Here is a 23997-nt window from a genome sequence, read left to right on the forward strand (position 1 = left end):
TGGATGGAGAAATATATATCAGGATGGGGACATATATATCAGAATGGGGCACAGTATGGGTATATATATACACCAGGATGAGGACATATAAACCAGGATGGGGACATATATACTAGGATGAGGCACATATATACCAGCATGAGGGCATATATACCAGAATGAGGCCCAGGATGGGGACATATATACCAAGATGGGGATATCTGTACCAGGATGAGCCCAGGATGGTTACATATATGCCAGAATGGGCCCAGGATACGGACATATATACCAAGATGAAAACATATATACCAGGATGGGATCAAGGATGGGGACATATATACAAGGATATGCCCAGGACGAGGACATATATACCAGGATGGGCCCAGGATAGGGACATATATACCAGGATTGGGTCAAGAATGAGGACATATATACCAGGATGTGCCCAGGATGAGGACATGTATACGAGGATGGGGCAAGGATTGGGGACATATATACCAGGATGTGCCCAGGACGATGATAAATATACCAGGATAGGCCCAGGATAGGGACATATGTACCAGGATAAGGACACATATACCAGGATGGGGTCAAGAATGAGGACATATATACCAAGATGTGCCCAGGAGGAGGATATATATACCAGGATGGCCCCAGGATAGGCACGTATGTACCAGGATAAGGACATATACAGTTAGGTCCAGAAATATTTGGACAGTGACACAATTTTCGCGACTTGGGCTCTGCATGCCACCACATTGGATTTGAAATGAAACCTCTACAACAGAATTCAAGTGCAGATTGTAACGTTTAATTTGAAGGTTTGAAAAAAAATATCTGATAGAAATTGTAGGAATTGTACACATTTCTTTACAAACACTCCACATTTTAGGAGGTCAAAAGTAATTGGACAAATAAACCAAACCCAAACAAAATATTTTTATTTTCAATATTTTGTTGCGAATCCTTTGGAGGCAATCACTGCCTTAAGTCTGGAACCCATGGACATCACCAAACGCTGGGTTTCCTCCTTCTTAATGCTTTGCCAGGCCTTTACAGCCGCAGCCTTCAGGTCTTGCTTGTTTGTGGGTCTTTCCGTCTTAAGTCTGGATTTGAGCAAGTGAAATGCATGCTCAATTGGGTTAAGATCTGGTGATTGACTTGGCCATTGCAGAATGTTCCACTTTTTTGCACTCATGAACTCCTGGGTAGCTTTGGCTGTATGCTTGGGGTCATTGTCCATCTGTACTATTAAGCGCCGTCCGATCAACTTTGCGGCATTTGGCTGAATCTGGGCTGAAAGTATATCCCGGTACACTTCAGAATTCATCCGGCTACTCTTGTCTGCTGTTATGTCATCAATAAACACAAGTGACCCAGTGCCATTGAAAGCCATGCATGCCCATGCCATCACGTTGCCTCCACCATGTTTTACAGAGGATGTGGTGTGCCTTGGATCATGTGCCGTTCCCTTTCTTCTCCAAACTTTTTTCTTCCCATCATTCTGGTACAGGTTGATCTTGGTCTCATCTGTCCATAGAATACTTTTCCAGAACTGAGCTGCTTCATGAGGTGTTTTTCAGCAAATTTAACTCTGGCCTGTCTATTTTTGGAATTGATGAATGGTTTGCATCTAGATGTGAACCCTTTGTATTTACTTTCATGGAGTCTTCTCTTTACTGTTGACTTAGAGACAGATACACCTACTTCACTGAGAGTGTTCTGGACTTCAGTTGATGTTGTGAACAGGTTCTTCTTCACCAAAGAAAGTATGCGGCGATCATCCACCACTGTTGTCATCCGTGGACGCCCAGGCCTTTTTGAGTTCCCAAGCTCACCAGTCAATTCCTTTTTTCTTAGAATGTACCCGACTGTTGATTTTGCTACTCCAAGCATGTCTGCTATCTCTGATGGATTTTTTCTTTTTTTTCAGCCTCAGGATGTTCTGCTTCACCTCAATTGAGAGTTCCTTAGACCGCATGTTGTCTGGTCACAGCAACAGCTTCCAAATGCAAAACCACACACCTGTAATCAACCCCAGACCTTTTAACTACTTCATTGATTACAGGTTAACGAGGGAGACGCCTTCAGAGTTAATTGCAGCCCTTAGAGTCACTTGTCCAATTACTTTTGGTCCCTTGAAAAAGAGGAGGCTATGCATTACAGAGCTATGATTCCTAAACCCTTTCTCCGATTTGGATGTGAAAACTCTCATATTGCAGCTGGGAGTGTGCACTTTCAGCCCATATTATATATAGAATTGTATTTCTGAACATGTTTTTGTAAACAGCTAAAATAACAAAACTTGTGTCACTGTCCAAATATTTCTGGACCTAACTGTATACCAGAATGGGGATATGTATTCCAGGATGAACTCAAGATTGGGGGACATATTTATCAGGATGGGGTTCATATACACCAGGATGAAGGATATGTATATCAGGATGGGAAACACATAGAACATATATTCCAGGAAGGGCCCAGGATGGGGAATATATATACCAAATTTAGCAATGGGGTCTAGCGGACTCTAGATATGTCACTGCTCCCCATTCTGATAAGTCTTGTGTACCTATGACTGTGTCACCGGTAAACAGATTATATTTTCTTGGACCCCTTTTGGTAGATGCTCCCCACAACATACCAGGAGCAGATCAATACAAACAGATGATCTGCAGAACTACAAATTTGATGCAAAATAATTATTCACCCAGGTACATGATTTATCCCCTTTTCTCTTTCCTTTGAACTTGGAGAGGTGCAGATCTTCTCTTTTTAATGGATTTTCCGTGTTCTCTGTACCTGAACACGACACTGTTTGTACCTCGACACAGTATTGCTAAAGAAGATTGCTGCTTACTTCTGAAAAACTGGCTCCACGTATAGACACCATCAAAGTTGCTTTTTCTACTTCTAATATATCAACTTAAATAACTGAAAAATGACCCCCATATGATCACATACAGCCTAATATACCTCACGCCCTGAAAAGCGCCATCACCAGATATTTAAGGCTAGATTCATGCATTCGATCACAATTCCACTGGTCTTCTGACATGAAATAACAGCCTCGCAGGCATATATGAAGTTGCAGGTTTGGGTCAATAGACCTTCAATGGGGCTGATAATTGTAGCCTGAGCATGTTACGGTAGTGTGCATTCGGCCTAGGACTGGGTTCAGGGGTTGCGACCACAATGTGATGTTTACGGCAATTTTCTGAAAACCCAACTATGTGGGTACCCAGCTTAGATTTTATACTATATATTTATAGTATACTATAATATATAAATATAGTATATATTATACTTATATATTTATACAATATTAGGAACAGAGGTTGAAAAAATGCTGTAAACTGTTTATCGCCCATTACAGAGCAGTCCTTGTCTCTACGATGGATGTTACAAAGTCTGTTTACTTCTGACAATTTTGGGCAATTTGGATATGTAAGCACGGGGTAGTGTGACCATGTGGAAGATGGGTTAATTAAGGACAGCATGGAGGTGATGAACATCTGGAGGACAGGAATAGACAGGCAGACGTTATTTATATTAAACCAGACAGGCGAAGAGAGGGCGACCCAGACTCGTCAACACGCAGCTGCCACGGCCCAACACAAGACCACGAGCTGCGTCTTCCGTGTTAAGGAGGGGAGGCTTCTTCCTGCGATCCCCCATGGAAGGTTTCCGAGTTTACATTATTTGGAAGTGCTGCTGACATGGAGCATAAGGTCTTGATATGTTTCAGTAAGTGAACTTATAAATATTACATATATATGTAATTCTTTTTTGGAGCAAAAAAGCCATTGCACACTCACAGAAAAACATATGTGCTGATTTTCCTGCACCCCTGCTCCAATCTGGTGGTCTTCTTCAGTCCTAGGTAACCTCTTCTTCCATCCAAAGCGAGGTCTTTCTGCAGCTCCTCGCACTTTCGGCGTTGACTTTGCCTTGGATTATCATGGAGTTGCCATGCACACCATGATTGAGGAAGACACCACACTGGACCGAATACAACCACCCGATCGGAGTGAGGATGCACAGCGGGACGTGTGAAGGCGGCTTTTCTTAAGCCCCTAAAGCCAATCTATTATCCAGAAAAACAGCAGCTGGGAACCACTTTGCCGTAATTGCGAAAAACTAATCACATAAAAATTGGATTCAGATACAGTATGTTTGATTTTTTTCTAAAATTTGAGGATAAGTTAAAGGGAACCTGTCGGGTGCAATATGCACCAAGAACCACGAGCAGTCCTGGGTGCATATTGCTAATCCCTGCCTGACTGTCCCTGTATCTAGTATATATAAGGAGATCTTTAGAAAAAATATTTGTAAAGATCTTTTATGATATGCTAATGAGCGCAGGGACTAGTCGCAAGGGCGTTACTTTCTGCACTCATTCTGCCCTCTTAGCACAGGGGTGTACTATCATGTTATTCAATGCATCATCATCAGCTGTGACACACGTATCTGTGTACGCTGTCACCACTGATCAGAAGTCCCGGCACTTCCGGTCATGCGCAGTATGAAGCTGGGTGTACGTGTCCCGGCTTCAGTGAGGTCCAGTGCGCATGACCGGAAGTGGTGGGACTTCTGATCAATCAGCGGTGACAGCGAACACAGGTACGAGCGGCACTGCTGATGATGCTGCATTGAATAACATGTTAGTAAACCCCTATGGGTGTGCTAACATGCTAAGAGGGTGGAATTAGGGTAGGATATAACTCCCTACCTGCACTCATTATCATAAAAGAGCTTTAGAAATACTTTTTCTAAAGATCTCTTTATTTATGCTACTGTATGCAGGGACAGTCAGGCAGGGATTAGCAATATACACCCAGAACTGCTCGTAGTTTTGGGTGCAAAATGGACCTGACAGGTTCCCTTTAAAGTCTTGGTCCAAATTGCTCAAATTTAATACATGCATATAGTATAAACATCTCCTGGCAGAGTATTGTGAAAATATTTGTTGTAGGAGACCTATCACAGATACTCCATGCCTTTTTAAGCTGGTGGAGCCCGTCTTCCCATGTCGACTATAGAATTTGCTAAAGCGGTCTGCATGCTGTTGTGCTGTTGTATCCTGCTTAGTGAATGGAGTTGTTGTGGAGTTCTCCCGTTGTCATGTTCTTTCCTCCTTGCTCTTATTTCCTCCTAAGCTCTGTGTTACGGGGCTGCCTGGTATTATAACTAATTACGAGTAACAGGCAGTCAGGGCCCACCGTGCAACTGCTGCTAGTGACAGCAGAAGAGGGTGTCTGTACCACAGGAGTAGTACTTGTTCCTGTTACTTCACAGCAACACAAGGACTAGTACGACACACTCTGTTTAACTCACAGCGAGTACCGTATTAGCGTAAACTAATATGTGGTGACAAATAAATAAGTTAGGGCGACTGCCCCATATGAATAGGAAATACCTCTGTTACTTCACAGAAGTAAGCTAGTAAATTAACAAAGCATAAACAATGCTCCTAGGTAAGGAGAGAATGCACCGATCTCCTGTTAATGGTCACAGGCAAACCTAAGAACTAACCTCTATTATGCTCATAGAGGAAGTGTAATATGACAACTGATAACAGAGAGCAATAGCTTTCTCTGAAATGGCTCAAGTGCAAGTCCCTGTCCAAGCCCCGTGTGCTAACCGCACTATAAGGAGCCAGGGAACTCTCTATGCTATCCGCAGAGAGTAAACAGGAGCGAAGGGGGAGAAGTTCCTACCTAGCCCGACTCCCCTAAAGCATGGGAAGCGGGTATAACGACGCCAGAATCGGTACTAGGTCCCTGCCTAACCCGATACCACTATAGAGATTGGTAGCGGGGATATTATGCAGACTCGCATGGAGCGTCTACTCCCACACAAGCGCATGTAACGGCTGAGCGCCGAGAGGCGGGCTCCAGGGCCCTTTATAAAAACTTGGCTCCGCCCACAAGATGGAGGATAATTAACAGGAACGAACCTGGGCCAATAGTAACGAGCAACGAGAGAAGTGACATCACCCTCGGCCAATCATGTAATGCCACGTCACCTGCCGAGGACCATGTAATCCCCGCATCATCTGTGACATCACCCACGGCCAATCATGTAATGCCACATCGCAGACATGCTCAGAAGAGAGTACACACTTAGCCTCAGAAATGACTAAGTCCGTGAGCATGCTCAGTAGCTCAAAATTGGGACTTAGACTCAGGAAGCTAAGAAGTTCCCAAACGACTGGAACGACGCAAACGAGAAGCAGAAGGGGAAGAAGGGGAACGTAGAGCAACAGACCCAGGGGCCGTAACACTCTGTGTGTGTGTGCCATGAGCTAGAGAGTTGATTTCCTCTGTTTGTCTATTTCTGTTAGCTTGATCACTCCTACCCCAGCTGTCCCCAGGGGCTGGTGGGAGAAGGTATAAGATCAGGGCTGGTCAGGAGCAGGGAAAGGAAGGTGGCCCAGACATCCTCACCATCAGAGGTAACTCTGGGATTAGGGGTAGCTAAGGTCCCCTAGTCTGAGGGCCAGTCCAGGAGCCCCTGTCCCCTGTTATATCCTCACTAGTCTTGACAGTGCCACTCATCTCAGGACATGTTGAGTCAAGAGGAAGGGTAAAAAAAGGGACACATCAGTATGTATTGTTTGGCGGGGAAAGGTGGAGCTGGAGTTCTTGCTTCCCTACAAGAACACAACATTGTGCCTGCCATGATCGTTAAGTTGTTTTTGGACTTTTCAAAAATGTACTTGTACCATTAGTGATTTCCCCTCTCGCACTGGAGGCTCTTGGTGCTTTCCTTGGCCCACATGTGTTTATATTTTTTTCCATTTGATATCTAACACAAACACGTGGGGCGGCTGGGCTCTCAGTGAGATCAGATGCCATCCAAAGTGGGGGCAAATCAGAAAAAAATGCAGAAATTGATGATGATGGAAGCTATTTCTCAAAAATTTTCCACTGTAAAAATAAAAAGAGAAAAATGTTGGACTTCAAAAAAACAACTTCAGCTGAAAGCACTTTCCCCAAATGGAAGCGATTACCCCGTTCACCTCTGATAAATCGCTGATATGATGAGAGGCAGTTTTGTTACCAGAAGAAAAAAAGTCAAATAATCAGAATTTGTTACATAAAATGGAAAACGATTGTCAGGAGCTTTAATTTGACAGATGTGTCCTCGCTGTATAATTCATTGAATATGGAGAGCGCAAACGTCTGATCTGTAAAACGCTACTGACATGATAGAAGAGGCGTCACCCATTGCTCTACATAGAAACCCAACTTCAGAAATAATGGCCTCCTTTTAAGCTTTTGTTTCTTATTTTTACATTTAAGCAATAGAACTAAGGATTAAGATTAATGGGGTTTCTAGGAGTATAAATCATGGTTCACGTCTTACAAAAACAGTGTCAAATTGTGTGTGGTGTACAACTGTGTGTGGTGTACAACTGTGTGTGGTGTACAACTGTGTGTGGTGTACAACTGTGTGTGGTGTAAAACAATAACGCTCACCAGTGACGATAGGGCGTCAAGTGTCCGTGGACCCACTGGGCCACAGAGGAAACCCAAGCTTACCCTTTAGTAGGAGTGGCTTCACTAAGTGCCTACTGAACCAGACACCAGGGGCCACCCCCAAGACAGTGGCCAGGACTATGGAAGACGACCCCGAAGCTTAAGTTCAGACAAGCAGAGTCTCCAGAGCTGACAGGTGCAGCTGGGGTTGGCTAAAGCAGACAGTACGGGCAGGCACAGTCTCTAGTGCTGACAGGTACAGCCGGGATGGCTAAGGCAGACAGTTCGGCCAGGATAGGTGGGTACCGAGGGTACGGCCAAGACGGGTTGACAGGTATGGGTCAAAGGACACTGGCACAGGCATTTGACAGTGGACAAAGGGGCCTGACAACTAGCTAGGTAGGCGGACAACACTAACTGACCAAGTTGCTGAGGCCCCTTCCCTAGTGGGATAGTGCTTTAAGTACCTAGTGCCTCTCAGAGATAGGTTGAGAGGCACTTCCGGTAAATGGCGCGCCAACCTTTTAAGAGCAGGGCAGGTGCGCACATGCGCGCCCTAGGTGAATTCCCGGGAGACCTTTGTGGCGTGCACAGACTTGGGAAATAGGAGGAAGGAGGTTCACATTGTGGATGACCGCGGGAAACCAAGTCAGGGAGGTGCAGGTCAGCCCAGTGTGAGTAAGTCACCATCCCTGCTGTTGAGAGGCAGAGCAGTGCAAGGACACCTGTGCTACAACACAGCACCATTCACTCCCATAGATATAGATAGGGGACATATATACCAGGATGAAGGATATATATGCCAGAATTTGGGACATGTATACCAGGATGGGGGCCATATATACTAGGATGGGCCCAGGGTGGGGACATATATACCAGGATGGAGACATACAGTATATATCAAGATGGGGACATATTGTTATTATCTTTAGAACACTGTTAAATCCATGGTGCTGCACATGAGGATATATCAGGATGGGCACAGAATGGGAGTCATATATACCAAAATGGTGGTCATATATACCGGAATGCGAGACATATATACAAGGATGGACCCAGGATGGGGGGCATTAGTAGATGATGGGGATATTACTAACTAATGAGAGGGGGGACAAAATATGTATCTTTAAAGGATGTAGAATGCTACAAAGACCCATACATCTGCCTAACATGCAGGGGGTGCGAGCAGGCCCAAATCTTGCACCGGGGCCCATCAGACTCTAGCTACACCACTAGAGAGAGAGACCTGTCAATCACCTGGAGCAGGGTGGGGAGAAATCGGCCGGAATGGTCACATCTATTCCTTGGTTCTCAGTTGTATTTTCAAACTATTTTTTCTCTAAAATGTCAGGTGCTATGGGGTCAATGTGACCCATGCAGATTGGTACAGCTAGTGATTTTTTTTATGGTGAAAGACATGGGTAACAAAAAAACACATACCCAGCAGCAATTGTGCAGCCAGGATCTGATTCATTCTGCCCGCGGTTTGGACGCATTTATCGAGGATTTCCTTGCAAGATTCATCTAGATCTGTCGTTATAAGGGTTAATAATGAGCTTGAAGCAAAATACTTTATGAAGCTTTTAAAGGTCCCACTCAAAAACGGAAACATGGACGGCGATGCTATTTTTTGCTTTCCACCCAAAGCAATATACAGGAAGGCGGCAAAACCAATTCCAGTCAACGTCAACTAATTTTTGCTTGGATCAGAAACATGTAAAATCATGAATCGGTCTCCATATTTATTCTTGTTAGGAAAAATAGTATCTTAGCCGGATTAAAAAAAAAAAAAAAAAAATGATGCTGAAAATGTAAAGCGTCAAATCCGCCATATGGCGAGGAATGAGCTCACCGCAAACTCCCGGTTAGAGTCGTGCCGTCTGGCTTTCAGGAGGAAATTATTTTCCTATGTTAATGAAAAGGTATCGCATTCCATCTCTCTGTTATGGAAACAGATCTGATTCATACGGGGAAATTTACCTTTCAGAGGCAGTCAGAGGAAATTAAATGTTTAGTTGTAACGCCAACATTTAGATATGTGCAATGAAGTAAGAAACATGGTGCGATTGAATGACATAACAGGTATCTCATCAGACCAGAAGGCAGCACCCAAGACGTAGAGATCGCTGTCTAGTAGAGGTGGTAGACTACAGTATTTCCAAAAATAATCTGGTGAAGCGAGGTTAATAATATCTGCCCAAGTTCTTCTCAAAGGGCCCATGACATCTTCAATTTCACAGTTACTATTGAATAAAGTCTACAGAGCGGAAATAACCTCTTCAGGAAAAAAAACCTGAAAGGGTTCCCGTGAGTATAATGTAGTAGACAGCAATGACGAAAACAGAGGATCGGGGCTTGGGTGACAGTAGTCTATACGCTGGATATGAGAACTGGAGGAACCTATGTAACTATATTATTATTTTTAAATAATAAATAGGGATGATCAAAAACCTCAAATATTCGGCTTCGCGAATATCCGACAAATAGGTCGCCGCTATGCCAATGTTCGATGCGCAATGTAAGTCTATGGGAAGCCCGAATAGTTCCGAATAGTTGTTATTCGGGTTTCCCATACACTTACATTGCGCATCGAATATTCGTGAATAGTCGAATAGCGGCAACCTATTCGGCAAATATTCGCGAAGCCAAATATTTGAGGTATTCGATCATCCCTAATAATAAACTTTATCTAGGCCAGTGTTTCTCAACTCCAGTCCTCAAGACCCAACAACAGATCATGTTTTCAGGTTTTCCTAAATATTAGACAGGGGATAATTCCATCACCTGTGCAACATTAAGGAAATCCTGAAAACCTGATTGAGGAAAACCTGAAAACATGATCTGTTGGTGGGTCTTGAGGACTGGAGTTGAGAAACACTGATCTAGGCCCTTCTAAGATGATTAAGAGCTTCTCAATGTTCCTTCTTCCTGGTGATGCTGAATCTCCACCCACTTAGCCTGATAGATGGCTCCTCACTGTTCCTCCTCCTCGCTGCTGTTGAATTTCAATCCATGAACCCTGACAGTGTCCCTCTTCAATGCTACATTATCTCCAGCTACCTATCCTGATTGAACTCTCGTCAATGTCCTCCCTGCTGAAGTTGACTCTCCACCGTCCTAGCTTGAAAGACCATAAAATCCAACCTAATTTAACCAACTTCCTCATCTTTCTTCAAATAGATGATGCTTCTCCATCAATGATCCTTATCTTTGCAGACGTTTATCAAGTAACATCTTCCCTGCAGCCAGTTGACTCTGAAAACACATTTTTGCCGAACCACCCAAGAATGGACCACACAAACACAAGTGTCTTGTGACTCCTTTGGTGGTCTCCTAGAAGAACACCAAGCTCAACTCCTTGAAGGTGCTACCCCTTCTACTAATCCTTATTCATACTATGAAACATTATCATCTTCACTGTAAAAAATGAAGACTCAAACCATGAATATGAGAACATTTGCTAAAACATGAGAACTCCCAGGAGATATACAGATTCATGAAGAATGAACCGGGATGTCAAGACTCTGCAGAGTTGACTTCCCCTTTTAATGGATTGCAGAAGAAGTACAAACCTGTCATCCAACCTGACCCAGAGGTCATTAAACTGCCGCCTGCGCTGGTTCCTGTGGTGTTTCCTGTGCCAATTGTTCTGTTTCCCAAATTCTTCTAATTGACTAATACTATCTGGTAGAAGGAGGTGCGGTGGCAGCATTTCTTCATCGCCGTCTTCGGGAAAAGATGAGGCGGATGGAATAAGATCGAAATACTTCAACGAAGGGGAATCTGTTGTCTCTCCTTCAACCGGGTTGTGGTCTGATTTTGTGCTAAAAATTAGAAATAAAAATAAATATACATCACTACGTTTTTTAAAAACATTATTATTGACTTTTGTAACTGATGAAATTTCAGAATATCAACAGTCAACAAATGGACGGCAAAGAAAAAAAAGTAGAGATAGCTGGAAAGTAAGAAAGATGCCAACTTCAACCTAATAATATAAATGTTATATATTTTAATTATTGATTTGCCTATACATTCACTTAAAGCACCATTCCGGTTTGTTTGTTTTATTTATTTCACCACCAGGGCAGTATCACTAATGTATGTTCCCCGTCCGTAGAAAAATACTTACCAGGTGCCATCTTTTGCTGTTCTGGTTCCAGTCCAGTCACCTTCTGCCGGATCACTCAAGCGTGTGTTGGGAGGACCAGAAGTCACTTCTCAATGTAAGTCTATGAGAGCCAGATTGAGGCTCTCATAGACTTACATTGAAAATTTGTGATAATTAGCTGTGACCTCAAGTCAGTCAAGATGTGGTCACAGGATGGCGAAACAGAACCGGAACAATGCTGGAAAGAGCAGAAGACGGCGGCTGGTAAGTATTTTACTAGGGGCAGGAAACAGACATTAGCAATACCACTCCAGGGGTGAAATAAGGAATACACCAGAGTGGAGCTTTAGCCTTAACATGGCGTATACAAAATTTACAAAACATGGTCATTGAGAAAGGACATCACAAACATCATTTTCTGCATCCTGACGGTCCAGAAAGACATGAAAAACCATGGCAGAGTGTGTAAGGGTTAAGTGGTGGCTCCATTAACTCTTCACTTACCGATTCTAGACATTGGGAAAAAAGGAGTGGCACACATTGTAGGAGCCGGAACAGGTCATAGTGGTGCATTATGTGACTGGTACTGTTATGGTAAGCCCACGTGTGGCAAAGGGATTTTTGCAGGGCATATCCCTTTAAATCTCTCAAAAATACAAAGGAAAATCCTCATTTGGTACTGGAGATTGATAGTGGAGAAATCCACAGAGATCTATGGAATTTCTGCTATAGAATGTCACACAGAGTTTTGCAGAAACTTTCCCGACTGTCATGGCGGCATCAGTCTCTGTTCATATTGCAGATTCTGACACCCTGCCCTATGGTTTCTCTGGTGTCTGGGATCAACACAGGCAGAGATGTGCGTCGACCTGCTGTGTTCTGATTAATAGGCAGGCTAGCAAGAGTTAATCTCTTCTAGTCTGCTTGTGAGGCTCCTTTGATCCCATGTGCTGGATAGACCAATCACATCTGCTCCCCTCCTGTTTATGCTGGATGAAATCTTCTCATGCCAGCTATAGGTTTTTCTGTGTTGGTCTGTGAGCTTTGGTGTCCCAGACTTTCTGGTAAAAGTGTTGCTTTCTGCTTGGAACGGTTGTGGAGTTTACTCCTGTTGTCTTGTTGCTTTCTTCCTGCTCTTGTTTTCCTCCCAATCCCTTATTGTCTTATACCTCTGTGTGTGCTGTGTGACAGAGTTTTGGATTTTCCCTTGTCTGTCTCATTCTGTGGGTTTTATCTCACTCCTGTCTAGTCCCTCCCTGGAGGAGGGGTAATTAGATCAGACCTGGTCAGGAGCGGGGCCAGGAAGTTGACTCAGGCCTTTTCACCATTAGGAGTATCTTTGAGGTTAGGGATAGGTTAGGGGCCTGTAGTTTGAGGGTTAGCGTTGGAGCCCCGGTTCCCTGCTGTTCCATAGTCATTGTGACACAGCATGAGCATATTTGAAAGTTTACAAAGTTTCATCCATTTCATTTTTGCTGTGATCTAAAGCAGATTTTAATTGCACAGATTGGCAGGCAATTTCTGCATCAAATTTACCATGTGAGGATTCCCCCTATTGGTGGTGGTTGTGGGAACTCAAATCGGAAGCACTATGGTGCCTACATTATGATTGAGACAAACACATTTCTGTTATACTGTGACGCCTGCATGGAGCCACGGACTCAGCATCGGTGAAACAGGTGAATAGAGGCAACCGCCCACAAAGCAGGAACCCAGACCCCGCAACCCTTTAACCCCTATACAGGGATTTGGAATTACGACAGGGCCCAGGTGATTGCTGCCCGCGGAATACTGCGGTCCTGAGAAGAGCAGCAACCAGGCAGGGTCAAATCCAGAAGGTATAAATGGGACAAAAATCGTCAGGCGGGAGAGTGGTCAGATATCAGGCTAAGTGTCAAAACCGGAACTAGCAGCGAAGTACAGGAACGGCAGGCAGAAGAGTGGTCAGGCAAACAAGCTAAAGGTCAAAACCAGAGCTAGCAGCGAGATACAGGAACGGCAGGCAGTAGAGTGGTCAGGTAGTCAAGCTAAGGTCAATATACGGGAATGTAAACAAACAGCAAGGAACCAGAGTCTAGCAGGGAATTACAGGACTATATCTGGCACCTGCACCTGGGAGAAAGCATAAGAGGGGTGTGGTGAGTTTCCATTGGCCCCAGCTGAAAGGTAGCTACTCCAACCGGAAGGCACACACCACTACAGTCTACCAGTGGTACTGCAGGTCCTAGTGAAACCCAGCCTAATAGATGAGCGAAGCCTGCGCCCAGCAGAGCCACTGACTGCTCCCTCGTCCCCAGCACCGCCCACAGTAGTGACGCGGCGGCGTCTGGTGATTGAAGCAGAAGTCGACATATACGCTGAGTACACTATGATGGGCTGGTGTTCTTTTTAGCTAGGACCGGAAATGAGATTTGGGGCATCACCGAGTCATTTTCAACCGGGTATTTTAAGATGACTAGTTCCATAGGAAAAGGAGGGGAGTCCGGCCCTCAGACTTCGAAATTATTGTAAAAAACAATCATATTTTCCATTAAGAAATACACACAGCTAAAAACAGAACACCCGACTGGCAAATATAAATGTGGTTTTGAACATTAAGTTATGGTTCTTAATCATAGCACATGATGGCTCAAAACGCGTCGGAATTCTAATATTTGGTTTCCAGTGTGTCCTGTTATTAAACTGCGTATTTTTAGATGGACTTAATAAAATATTTTATTTTTATATAAATAATTGAGTTTTAGTGCTGGATTAGTCTCTTTTTCCTACGGAACCTTCGACTCGGAGTTCCTTTGTCCTTGCATTGCTTCTAAATCCAGTTGCGCTGAACAAATACACTTTTCCTTTCCATGTATCCTTGAGATGACTGCATAGGACTTCAGTACTTGCCCAAGTTGGTGCAGGTAAACCATGTGCGATATTAGATGTGCCGCACCGGCTTTTTCATGCATGTGGCGGTCTACCAGGCGAAAGATCAAAAGCTCGTCTACAATGTATCACTTGTTCTAACGCAGCAAGTGATGTCAGTACAATAACACATCATCGCCAGTCGTTTAATGCACATTACTAAGACTAAAAATGAAAATATAAGTTGTTATGATGACATACGTCTAGACTGAAACACCTCATCGCAAATTCAGATGACAGAAATCAGACGTCTTTTGCTCCTTAGGACCATAAAACCCCAAACGGATTAATAAAGCCTGGTAGTTCCGAGATTACACTCGGCGCACCTCAATTCCACATCTAATGTAAACCTGCTGCGGTTCTGTTCAGATAAAAAATACCTAATTCAACTTCTATTTTAAAAATTCTCAGATTGAGATATTAATACTCGGGATTTAAGCTGGCCATAGATTTACTAATATTGATACAAAATGGATAAACAAGGAAAAACATTCTAAGGCTACTTTCACACCTCCGGTTTCTGCAATGCGGCACAATACGGCACTCTGCAGAAAAACCGCAACCGTTTTTTTTGCCGCCGGTTGCGTTTTTTTTTGCATAGACTTACATTAGTGCCGTACTGTGCCGCATGGGCTTGCGTTCGGTCCGGTTTTTGCCGCATGCGGCAGATTTAGCCGATGCCGCGGCCGGATCGAACGTTCCCTGCAACGTTTTTTGCTCCGGCAAAAAAAAACCACATTGCGCCGCATCCAGCCGCTGCGGCGCATTTTCAATGCATGCCTATGGATGCCGGATGCGGCGCGATGCGGAGAAAATCATATCCGGCCGCCACATGCGTTTTTTTCCACTGCGCATGCTCAGTAGCGTGCCACAACCGGAAAAAACCGGACCGGCCGCATGTAAAAACTTATGCAAAGGATGCGGTGTTTTCACCGCATCCGTTGCATAGGTTTCACAGCCGGATTGAGCCGCAGTGCTCAAACCGGATGTGTGAAAGTAGCCTAAGACGTTGAAAAGTCCCATAAAGTAAATAAATATAGAATTTTGCCAAAATGTCCTTTGTCAATAATATCAAAATATATATAAATCCAAGAAAATGACATTAAGGGGCCCTTTGCACACTACAACATCGCAGGTGCGATGTCGGTGGGGTCAAATCGTCAAAATGACGCACATCCGGCGTCGCTGTAGATATCATAGTGTGTAAATCGTTTTTGATACGATTAACGAGCACAAAAGCGTCGTAATCATATCATCGGTGTAGCATCGGTCATTTCCATGAATTGGGAATGACCGATCTTACGATGTTGTTCCTCGTTCCTGCGGCAGCGCACATCACTGTGTATGAAGCCGCAGGAGCGAGGAACATCTCCTTACCTGCGTCCCTGCCGGCAATGCGAAAGGAAGGAGGTGGGCGGGATGTTTGCGTTCCGCTCATCTCCGCCCCTCCGCTTCTATTGGCCACCTGCCGTGTGACGTCGCTATGACGCCGCACGACCTGCCCCCTTAGGAAGGAGGTGGTTTGCTGGCCAGAGCGACGTCGCAGGGCAGGTGAGTGCATGTGAAGCTGCCGTAGCGATAATGTTTGCTACGGCAGCTATCACCATGATATCGCAGCTGCGACGGGGGCGAGGACTATCGTGCTCGGCATCGCAGCATCGGTTTGCGATGTCGTAGTGTGCAAAGGGCCCCTAAAGCGGGCTTTACACGGGAGCGATATCGGTGACGATATCGCTATCGTGCGTACCCGCCCCCTCTCCCCTCTTTTGTGCGACACTGGCATATCGCTGTCCGTTGCGCACAAAATCGCACTCCCCCGTCACACTACTTACCTGCCCTGCGACCTCACTGTGACCGGCGATCTTCCTCCTTTCTAAGATAGAAAAGGAGGGGAGGAGATGAGTGGCCGGAACCTCCCGCCCACCTCCTTTCTTCCTCCTTTTCCGGTGGAGGCAGGTAAGGAGATGTTTGTCATTCCAGCGGCGTCACACACAGCGAGCTACAATATCGCACGTATTTGCGCTCGTTGATCGTCGCTCATTTGCATCTCACGCTGCCATGTCGCTACCGGTGCCGGATGTGCGTCACTACCGACGTGACCCCGACGATATATCGGTAGCGATGTCGCAGCGTGTAGAGCCCGCTTTAGACTTAACCTCTATGTTATTTTCACATTGAGGGTTTTTTTTTTTACGAATTTTTGAAATGTTAAAATACAAATTTAAAAAAAGAAAAAATTGTTTAAAAATCCAAGTTTTATTCACTTTTTTTTTTACATGGAGCATTTTTCTTCTTTTTCTGCTTCTACTGTTTCTGTGTCCAAATGTAAAGCCTTTCTTAAGACAGAATTTAATTATGAATTGACATGTTGCTTTTTCCCATGATATAAAAGAACAACACAGTAACATCTGTGTGTTTTACCTGTGACATCAGTAGGAAGCCTATTTATAAGGTGTTCAAAGTTTTTTTATGTGGATTTTGGTGCTGAATCAGCACCAAAAATGAATATCGAAATGAATTTTGAAGTGGATCCACGCTAAAATCTGCACTAAAATCCACACTAAAACGTCAAATATTGTTTGAACATCCTTTTTCTATTAATTTCAATAGGAAATCAGCATTACTGTTCATTTTCTCCAGCAAAATATTAAAAAAGGCTGAAAAAAAGTGACATGCTACATCTTTTGTGTGATTTTTTTTGTAGAATCTGACCTAAACTTGACTTTAAAATCAAAAGGCATAAAAAATAAAAAAAAATATCAGAACTATTAATTTCTTTAAAAAAGTGTATGGATTCTATTGTGGCTTTCCATTGAATAATATATGAGCTTTTACTGCTTCAAAAACCCTGTGTAGACACATCCTCACGTATTATTCCCAACTTATCAATTATCCACATTGTAGGTGATGACAACTTGCTGATCATTGAGGGTTTGACCAATGGGATCGCCAACCATCCCTGAAAAGGGTCTTCTTTCTCTGCACCCACCATTGACACACCCAGGCACCAGTAGGAGAGGAACTATGGGGGCTCGGTAGGTGAGTAAGCCATGCCGGTCTGCTTTCACATATTAAAAAATAGGTGGACATCCCTCTTAGGCCGAGTTCACATGTCCTGTAATCATCTGTTGGAATGGATCCTGCAGAGATCCGTTGGGAAACTGATTTCTGCAGGATCTGTTTTTTTAACATTAGAGTCTACGGAGGATGGATGGATGGATGTTAATGGATTGCTATTTATCTTCCGTTTGTAAAGGATACGGTAAGAAAACAACAGATCCGTTACAAATTCAAGAATAACAGATAGCTAAATAGCAATCTGTTAACGGATCCGCTCTCCATACATTCTTTGTTTAAAAACGGATCCGTCCAACATCAGTTTTTTAACAACAGACATAAAAGTTGTGTTTACAGAACTTTTTTGCCAACGGATCTCTGACAGATCTGTTCTAACGGATGATTACTGGACATGTGTACTCAGCCTTAGGGTACGGTTCCACTTGCGTATGACTCTCGCGACTCTCGCAACGCATCACTCGACACGGCCTGACGCTCTCCGGTAATGTGCGTGCAGCTGCATGGAAATACATGCCGTCGACCAGCTCCTATCCTGAAAATGTGCGGCCGTGCTGGGTGATGCCAATGCGAGATTTGCGCGAGTCATACGCAAGTGGAACTCAGCCTTAAAGGTGTGGTGTCATGATATTAAGCCCAGCTACCAGCAGTCCTAACAAAGACCCACTTAGGGTATAACAAAAAGAATTCTAGTGGAAAACACTTTCGGAAACACTCCTTTTCTTGGTAGTCTTTGGAAGAGTTTTTTTGTTTATAAAAGCGATTTTGGAGAAATTTTTTTCCTGAAAATTGTATTTTATTTTGTATTCTTTTTGTTTAATTTGAAGCATTTTCCAAGTTTATTTTAACCATTTTTGTAGTTTTTTTTTTTTTCCAGAAAATGTAATTTTATTTTGTAGCCTTTTGGTTTGACAGTGCTTAATTAGGAGCATTTTCCCTCATTTTTTCAAGGTGTTTTTGGAGAGGTTTTTTTTCTTGAAAATTGTATTTTATTTTGTATCCTTTTTGTTTAATTTAAAGCATTTTTCAAGTTTTTTTTAACCATTTTTAGACAGTTTTCTTTTCAGAAAATGTAACTTTATTTTGCAGACTTTTGGTTTTACAGTGCTTAAGTTGGAGCATTTTCCACTTTTTTTAAAGTGTTTTTGGAAAAGTTTTTTTTTTTCCTGAAAATTGTATTTACTTTTGTAGCCTTTTGGTTTGATACTGCTTAATTAGGAGAAATTTTCAAAGTTTTTTTTAAGCATTTTTGGAGAGTTTTTTTCCCTGAAAATGTAAGTTTCTTTTGTAGCCTTTTGGTTTGACAGTGCTTAATTTGGAGCATTTCAAACAGGATAGGCTTCAAAGAAATGACTTTTTCTACCAAAGGGTGTCCTTTCCAAAACTGAAGCAGAAGAAACAATTTTAAAGGACTGAACATAAAAACAGAAACATGTTCAACAATAGAAATGAATATGAAGAGTCTTTCCAGTGTTTTTATTTGTGATTTTTAAAGCTTTTGGAACGGACCGACTCCAAAAGACTCCGCAAAACACTCTGATTTCTTCTGTGTGGAATATAAGAAATTTAAAATCTGGTCGTTTATGCATCATTGTTTATAACTTCATTTAAAAATTCAAAGTTTCCACATTCGTGTCTTTAAATAAACTTCATCCTTCCCCTGAAAACTTCCCGTACAGTAATATGTTTTTTTTTTCTGTTGTGTTTGGAAAAATATGAAATAAACATTTTAACAAAAACACTTTCTAAATTCGGAGCGGAGCAGATGTTAAAGATCTGCAAGAAAGATTCCAATCAAATCAAAGAAACAAAGACTCTTTAAACACTGCGCGGTAAACAACTGTAAGAAATAACCGGTAGTGGTGCAGGCTACGGAATTTCTATTCGAGAAAGCGGAGGATGCCGCTCGCACAGTAGAGGAATTTAGATGGTAAGTATTACCACCCAGTCATGGTTGGTAGACAATGTTCACATAAACGTAATGCTCGGCTTAGACAGCTCCATCTTCACACATACATAAATAGTTTGAGAACCGAGATGAGTGAAGCACGTATTTACATTACCGGCTGAGCAAGACCAGGGCAAGACAGTAAAACTGACTTTATGAATGACATCAATTTGCAAAAATGTACCTTCGTGACAGCTTAGTGCTGGAGTTTAAAAACTTTAGCTACGGGTATTTATGTATATGGACAGCCCGTCTGGAATACTGCACTGTACTGATTTTATCGGACTTATGCCTGGTACACATTATGGACTTTTTAACAAATCTGGATATAAAGCCTTTGATAGAATACTAACTGCAGACTAAGGGCTCATATAGACTTTCGTTTTTGGCGTACGAGTGCTATCGGTATTTTTTTAAATGATGCCACTCGAACCTATAATAGTGAATGAGGTTGTTCACGTCTCCATGAATTTTTCGCAAAGACAAGTCCGATTTTGATCTGAGTGTCAGATTAAAATAGGCAAAGTAAGTCTATGGGTCTAAGAAAAATCGACAGCACTCGGATACCATTCCGGTGTGGTCTGGTTTCTATGGATTTTTAGATCGGAGAAGGTGGTGAAACTTTTTTTTTCCACATACGGGAAAAAGTGATGAAAATCAACCAAGCTATGATAATAGTCAGATGACTTGTACATGAAAAAAACACTGACATGTGAATGAGATGAGAAATTTACATTTTTCCAGAAGTGAGAAAAGCTTAAACTGTTCAACAAAGAGGTCTTGTGGGTTCATCAGAAGTGATAATCCACTCATCATCGGGATCAAAGAGGTCACCGTCCACCTGCATACACAGAACATATCGATAAGATTAAAGAGGTTGGCCCCTACTTTTACATTGACAGTCTATCCTTAGGATAGGTCATCAATGTCTGATCGGCCAGGGTCAATCAGCTGGTCAGCCGAAAGATGGACATGCTCAGTACGTGGCAACTGCCATTATCAGAAACTGAGACAGCTCCAGAACTGAGCATTTACGGTTTCCTGCTACCACCGCCAACACCTAAAACAGTTGATCGCTGGGGGGGGGGACAAGGTGTCGGACCCCGGCCTATCAGACATTGATTATACCTATCCTAAGGATCGGCTATCATTATAAAAGTAGCAGACAAACTCTTCAAATATGGTGTTTTGGGTCCACACATAAGTAGATCAAGGTGATCACTGATAAGTTGTTAGCTTCAAACAGATAGATGGTCTTCTGCTGTAGCAGATTTGTGTTAGAGTGTATGCCAACTAGAGGGGATGTTTTGGTGGTCTGGTTAGCCAGCCCAGGGTTGGAAGTAGAACTTCACAAGCTTCATCCTATCCTATGCCTTTCTATATGTATAGCACACTTGAAAAAGTCTAGTCCACGAAAAGAAAGTCTAAATGATCATAAGACCAGACGTTTTCCAAAGGTGTCTATATCCTTAAAAACTATTTTAGAATAGCTAACCATCTAAAGTGTTCCGCAATGCCCTGACTCTGCCCTGAAGAACAGTGTGGAGAAAGAAGTGTGTGATTCTTATGTTATAAGCAGCTGCTAGAGGTGTCAGTCAGTTTTCTCCCAATACTTAATTGGTTGAGCCCAGTATGCATGAGTACAGAGGAGACAAGAGGAAGAGCTTTTGGCTAAACAAGTAGAATAGAGCATAATAATTCGCAGGACCCTCCCCAACAAGTCCCTTTGGTAATCCATGGCCACCGGACTGGAGCCCTGTGGACCGCCTCCATCCTGCCGGCATCCATTTCATTTGATTAGTCGGTCTGGAGTGATGTAATCATTGTAGTAATCGAAAGGGTAGCTAGGAATGTCGAAAGTTAGGAGGAGGTTCACAGGGTGCTGGTCCAGCAAGTAATTTTTGCTCAAATCTACAAACAAGTCATCTGAAGTGTATGAGCAGCTTCAGTCAAAAAGGTGTCTGCAACCTAAGGGAGGAGGTGTTTAGCTGCAAGTTATGTTAAAGAGGTTGTCCACTACTTTTTACATTGATGGCCTTAGGATAGGTCATCAATATCTGATCGGGTCCGACACTCGGCACCCCTGCAGATATGCTGCTCTTGGTCCCAGTGGCTTCAGCAGGTGAATGGAAATGCTACGTAAGTTCCGAAGCTGCTCCAGCTCCTGATAGCGGCGGCAGTTGGGCATTGCACACGCGTTTCCTATTGATTTGAATGGAAGGTGGATGTGCAGTACCTGGCCACTATCAGAAGACAGGGCAATTCCAGAGTTGAGCATTTCCAGTTCCCTGTACCGGCAGTGAGAACAGCTGAGGGTTGTCGGACCCTGTCCGATCAGACATTGATGGCCTATCCTAACGATAAGCCATCAATGTAAAAGTAGTGGACAACCTCTTTAAGAGTTTAGGAATTTTAAGATAACATCCATGAAAACGTATAGTTCTATAAAAAATATTCATAGATTGACTTTAGTGTGACAATATGCATTTTGATATTTGAGAATAATTTTATTGCAGGTATATTACAAAGCTGATGATTTTGTGGCAGCTGTAGACCACACATCACTTGAGCTATGTACACAAGCATGTTTGAGAATTCGTATTACAAAATGTTGATGGTGGTGATTTGTGAAACTAAAAGGCTTCAGATTAGGCTGAGCCTCCTGGGCAGCACAGCTGGCAATCATTGATATGCTTTGTAAACTTCTCTTACTAAAAATATGGATCATAACAAAGAATGCTGATTGACACCACCACATCCGTCTTACTCCAGATGGAAATAAAAAGACATCAGTGAAGATGAGCAAACAAATCTGAGTGAAAGTGAATTTTACTTGAATTTTACAAAAATTGTAGTTTGTCAAAATTAAGGTTTTTTTTTGTAATTCATTTCCGTGCTGATTTATCAAATTGTCTGCCATTTTACTGAACCATAAAAGCTCATCAAAATGTAAAAAACAACCCGTTAAACTCACTTCTCCGGCCCCTCACCGTCTCCCATTTGCTCCTCGCCACATCTTCAGATTGGCTCTGCTCGCCCTGGAAGGGTTCTACACAAGCATGCAAGATCTGACGGTGTCATGATGTCATGAAGTTTTCTTTGACCTTCTACACACATGTGCAGAATCCTCCCCCATCAAAGTCGAACGTTCCGGCCCAGCAAGAGAGGCAAGGGATTTCAGTGGAAGCAGCGGTGATCTAACGATGTGGTGAGGACCGGACGGGTGACTGTGGGTAGTGGACGAGCTAGACAGGCAAGTGGTGAGGTACAGTTGAAACTAGACGTTTACATCCATCATCTATAAAGACACATCTGCAGGTTTTTTCCCTCCGCTCTCTATAAAAACACATCTGCAAGGATAAGCTTCTCACAAAAAAGTGGATCATAACACTGGTTGTGGTTGGTGGAATTTGGGCCAAATCCTCTTGTCAGAACTGGTGTAACTCAGCCATGTTTGTAAGTCGCATTGCTCGCACCGGCCTTTTCAGCTTTGCCCATAAATTTTCAATTGGATAGAGAGCAGGGCTTTGTGATGGCCGCTCCAAAACATTAACTTTGTTATGCTTAAGCCACTTTGTAACCAGTTTGGCAGTAGCTTCAGGTCATTGCAAATTTGGAAGACCCATTTCCACCCAAGCTTTAAGTTCCTGGTTTATGTCTTGAGATGTTTCTTCAGTATTGCCACATAATCTTCCTTCTTCAAGATGCCATCTATTTTGTGAAGTGCACCAGTCCCTCCTGCAGCAAAACAACCCCACAACATGTATGGGATGGTGTTCTTAGGCTTCAAAGCTTCTCCCTTTTTCCTCCAAACATAACGATGGCCGTTATGGCCAAACAGTTCAATTTTAGTTTCGTTAAACCATAGGACGTCTCAAAAAATGAAAGTGTTTGTTCCTGTGTGCATTTCCAAGCATTAATTTGGCTTTTTTATATTTCTTTTGGAATAATGACTTCTTCGTGGCAGAGTGTCCTTTCAGTTCATATTGATTCAGTTCTTCTTTCACTTTGGATAATGACTCAATCTTACCAGCTTTTGCCAGCATCTTCACAAGGTATTTTTCTTTTGTTCTTGGGTTGATATGCACATGTTTGACCAAAGCTCATTCATCCGTCTCCTTCCTGAGCAGTATGATGCTGGATATTCCCATCTTGTTTGTACTTGCGTATAATCGTTTGTACAGATGAACGAGGCACCTTCAGGTATCAGGAGCTGATAGTTTGCGTAGGACAGAAACCCAACAGGAGAAGACATCTATGAAGATTTGGTCAAGTCAAATGGAAATCCAAGGAGCCCATGGTCACCGTGATACAAATGCTACCCATTCATCCACCTAACGATGTATGTTGCTATATTTATATGTAAATGGTGGTAGTTAATATGTGCTATTAATGTCAACTTTTTGGCAGCAGCCAGACTGAACCTTCCGTTGACAGGCCGCATCTGGTCGATGGTTGTACAAATAAATACCTTTGCTCATGAGACACTGGAC

The 23997-nt window shown here is 43.0% G+C and overlaps 1 protein-coding gene across 1 annotated transcript in view; it reads right to left on the reverse strand.

The window, feature by feature from the left end:
* Positions 1 to 23997, reverse strand: part of TRABD2B (TraB domain containing 2B) — a 444445-nt gene that overhangs the window by 30939 nt on the left and 389509 nt on the right. Inside the window, 1 exon segment of the mRNA XM_075320534.1 lies at positions 11036 to 11287. Within this exon segment, the coding sequence (XP_075176649.1) occupies positions 11036 to 11287 (252 nt within the window).

This window comes from Anomaloglossus baeobatrachus, chromosome 8, assembly GCF_048569485.1.
Source record: "Anomaloglossus baeobatrachus isolate aAnoBae1 chromosome 8, aAnoBae1.hap1, whole genome shotgun sequence".
Taxonomy (NCBI): domain Eukaryota; kingdom Metazoa; phylum Chordata; class Amphibia; order Anura; family Aromobatidae; genus Anomaloglossus; species Anomaloglossus baeobatrachus.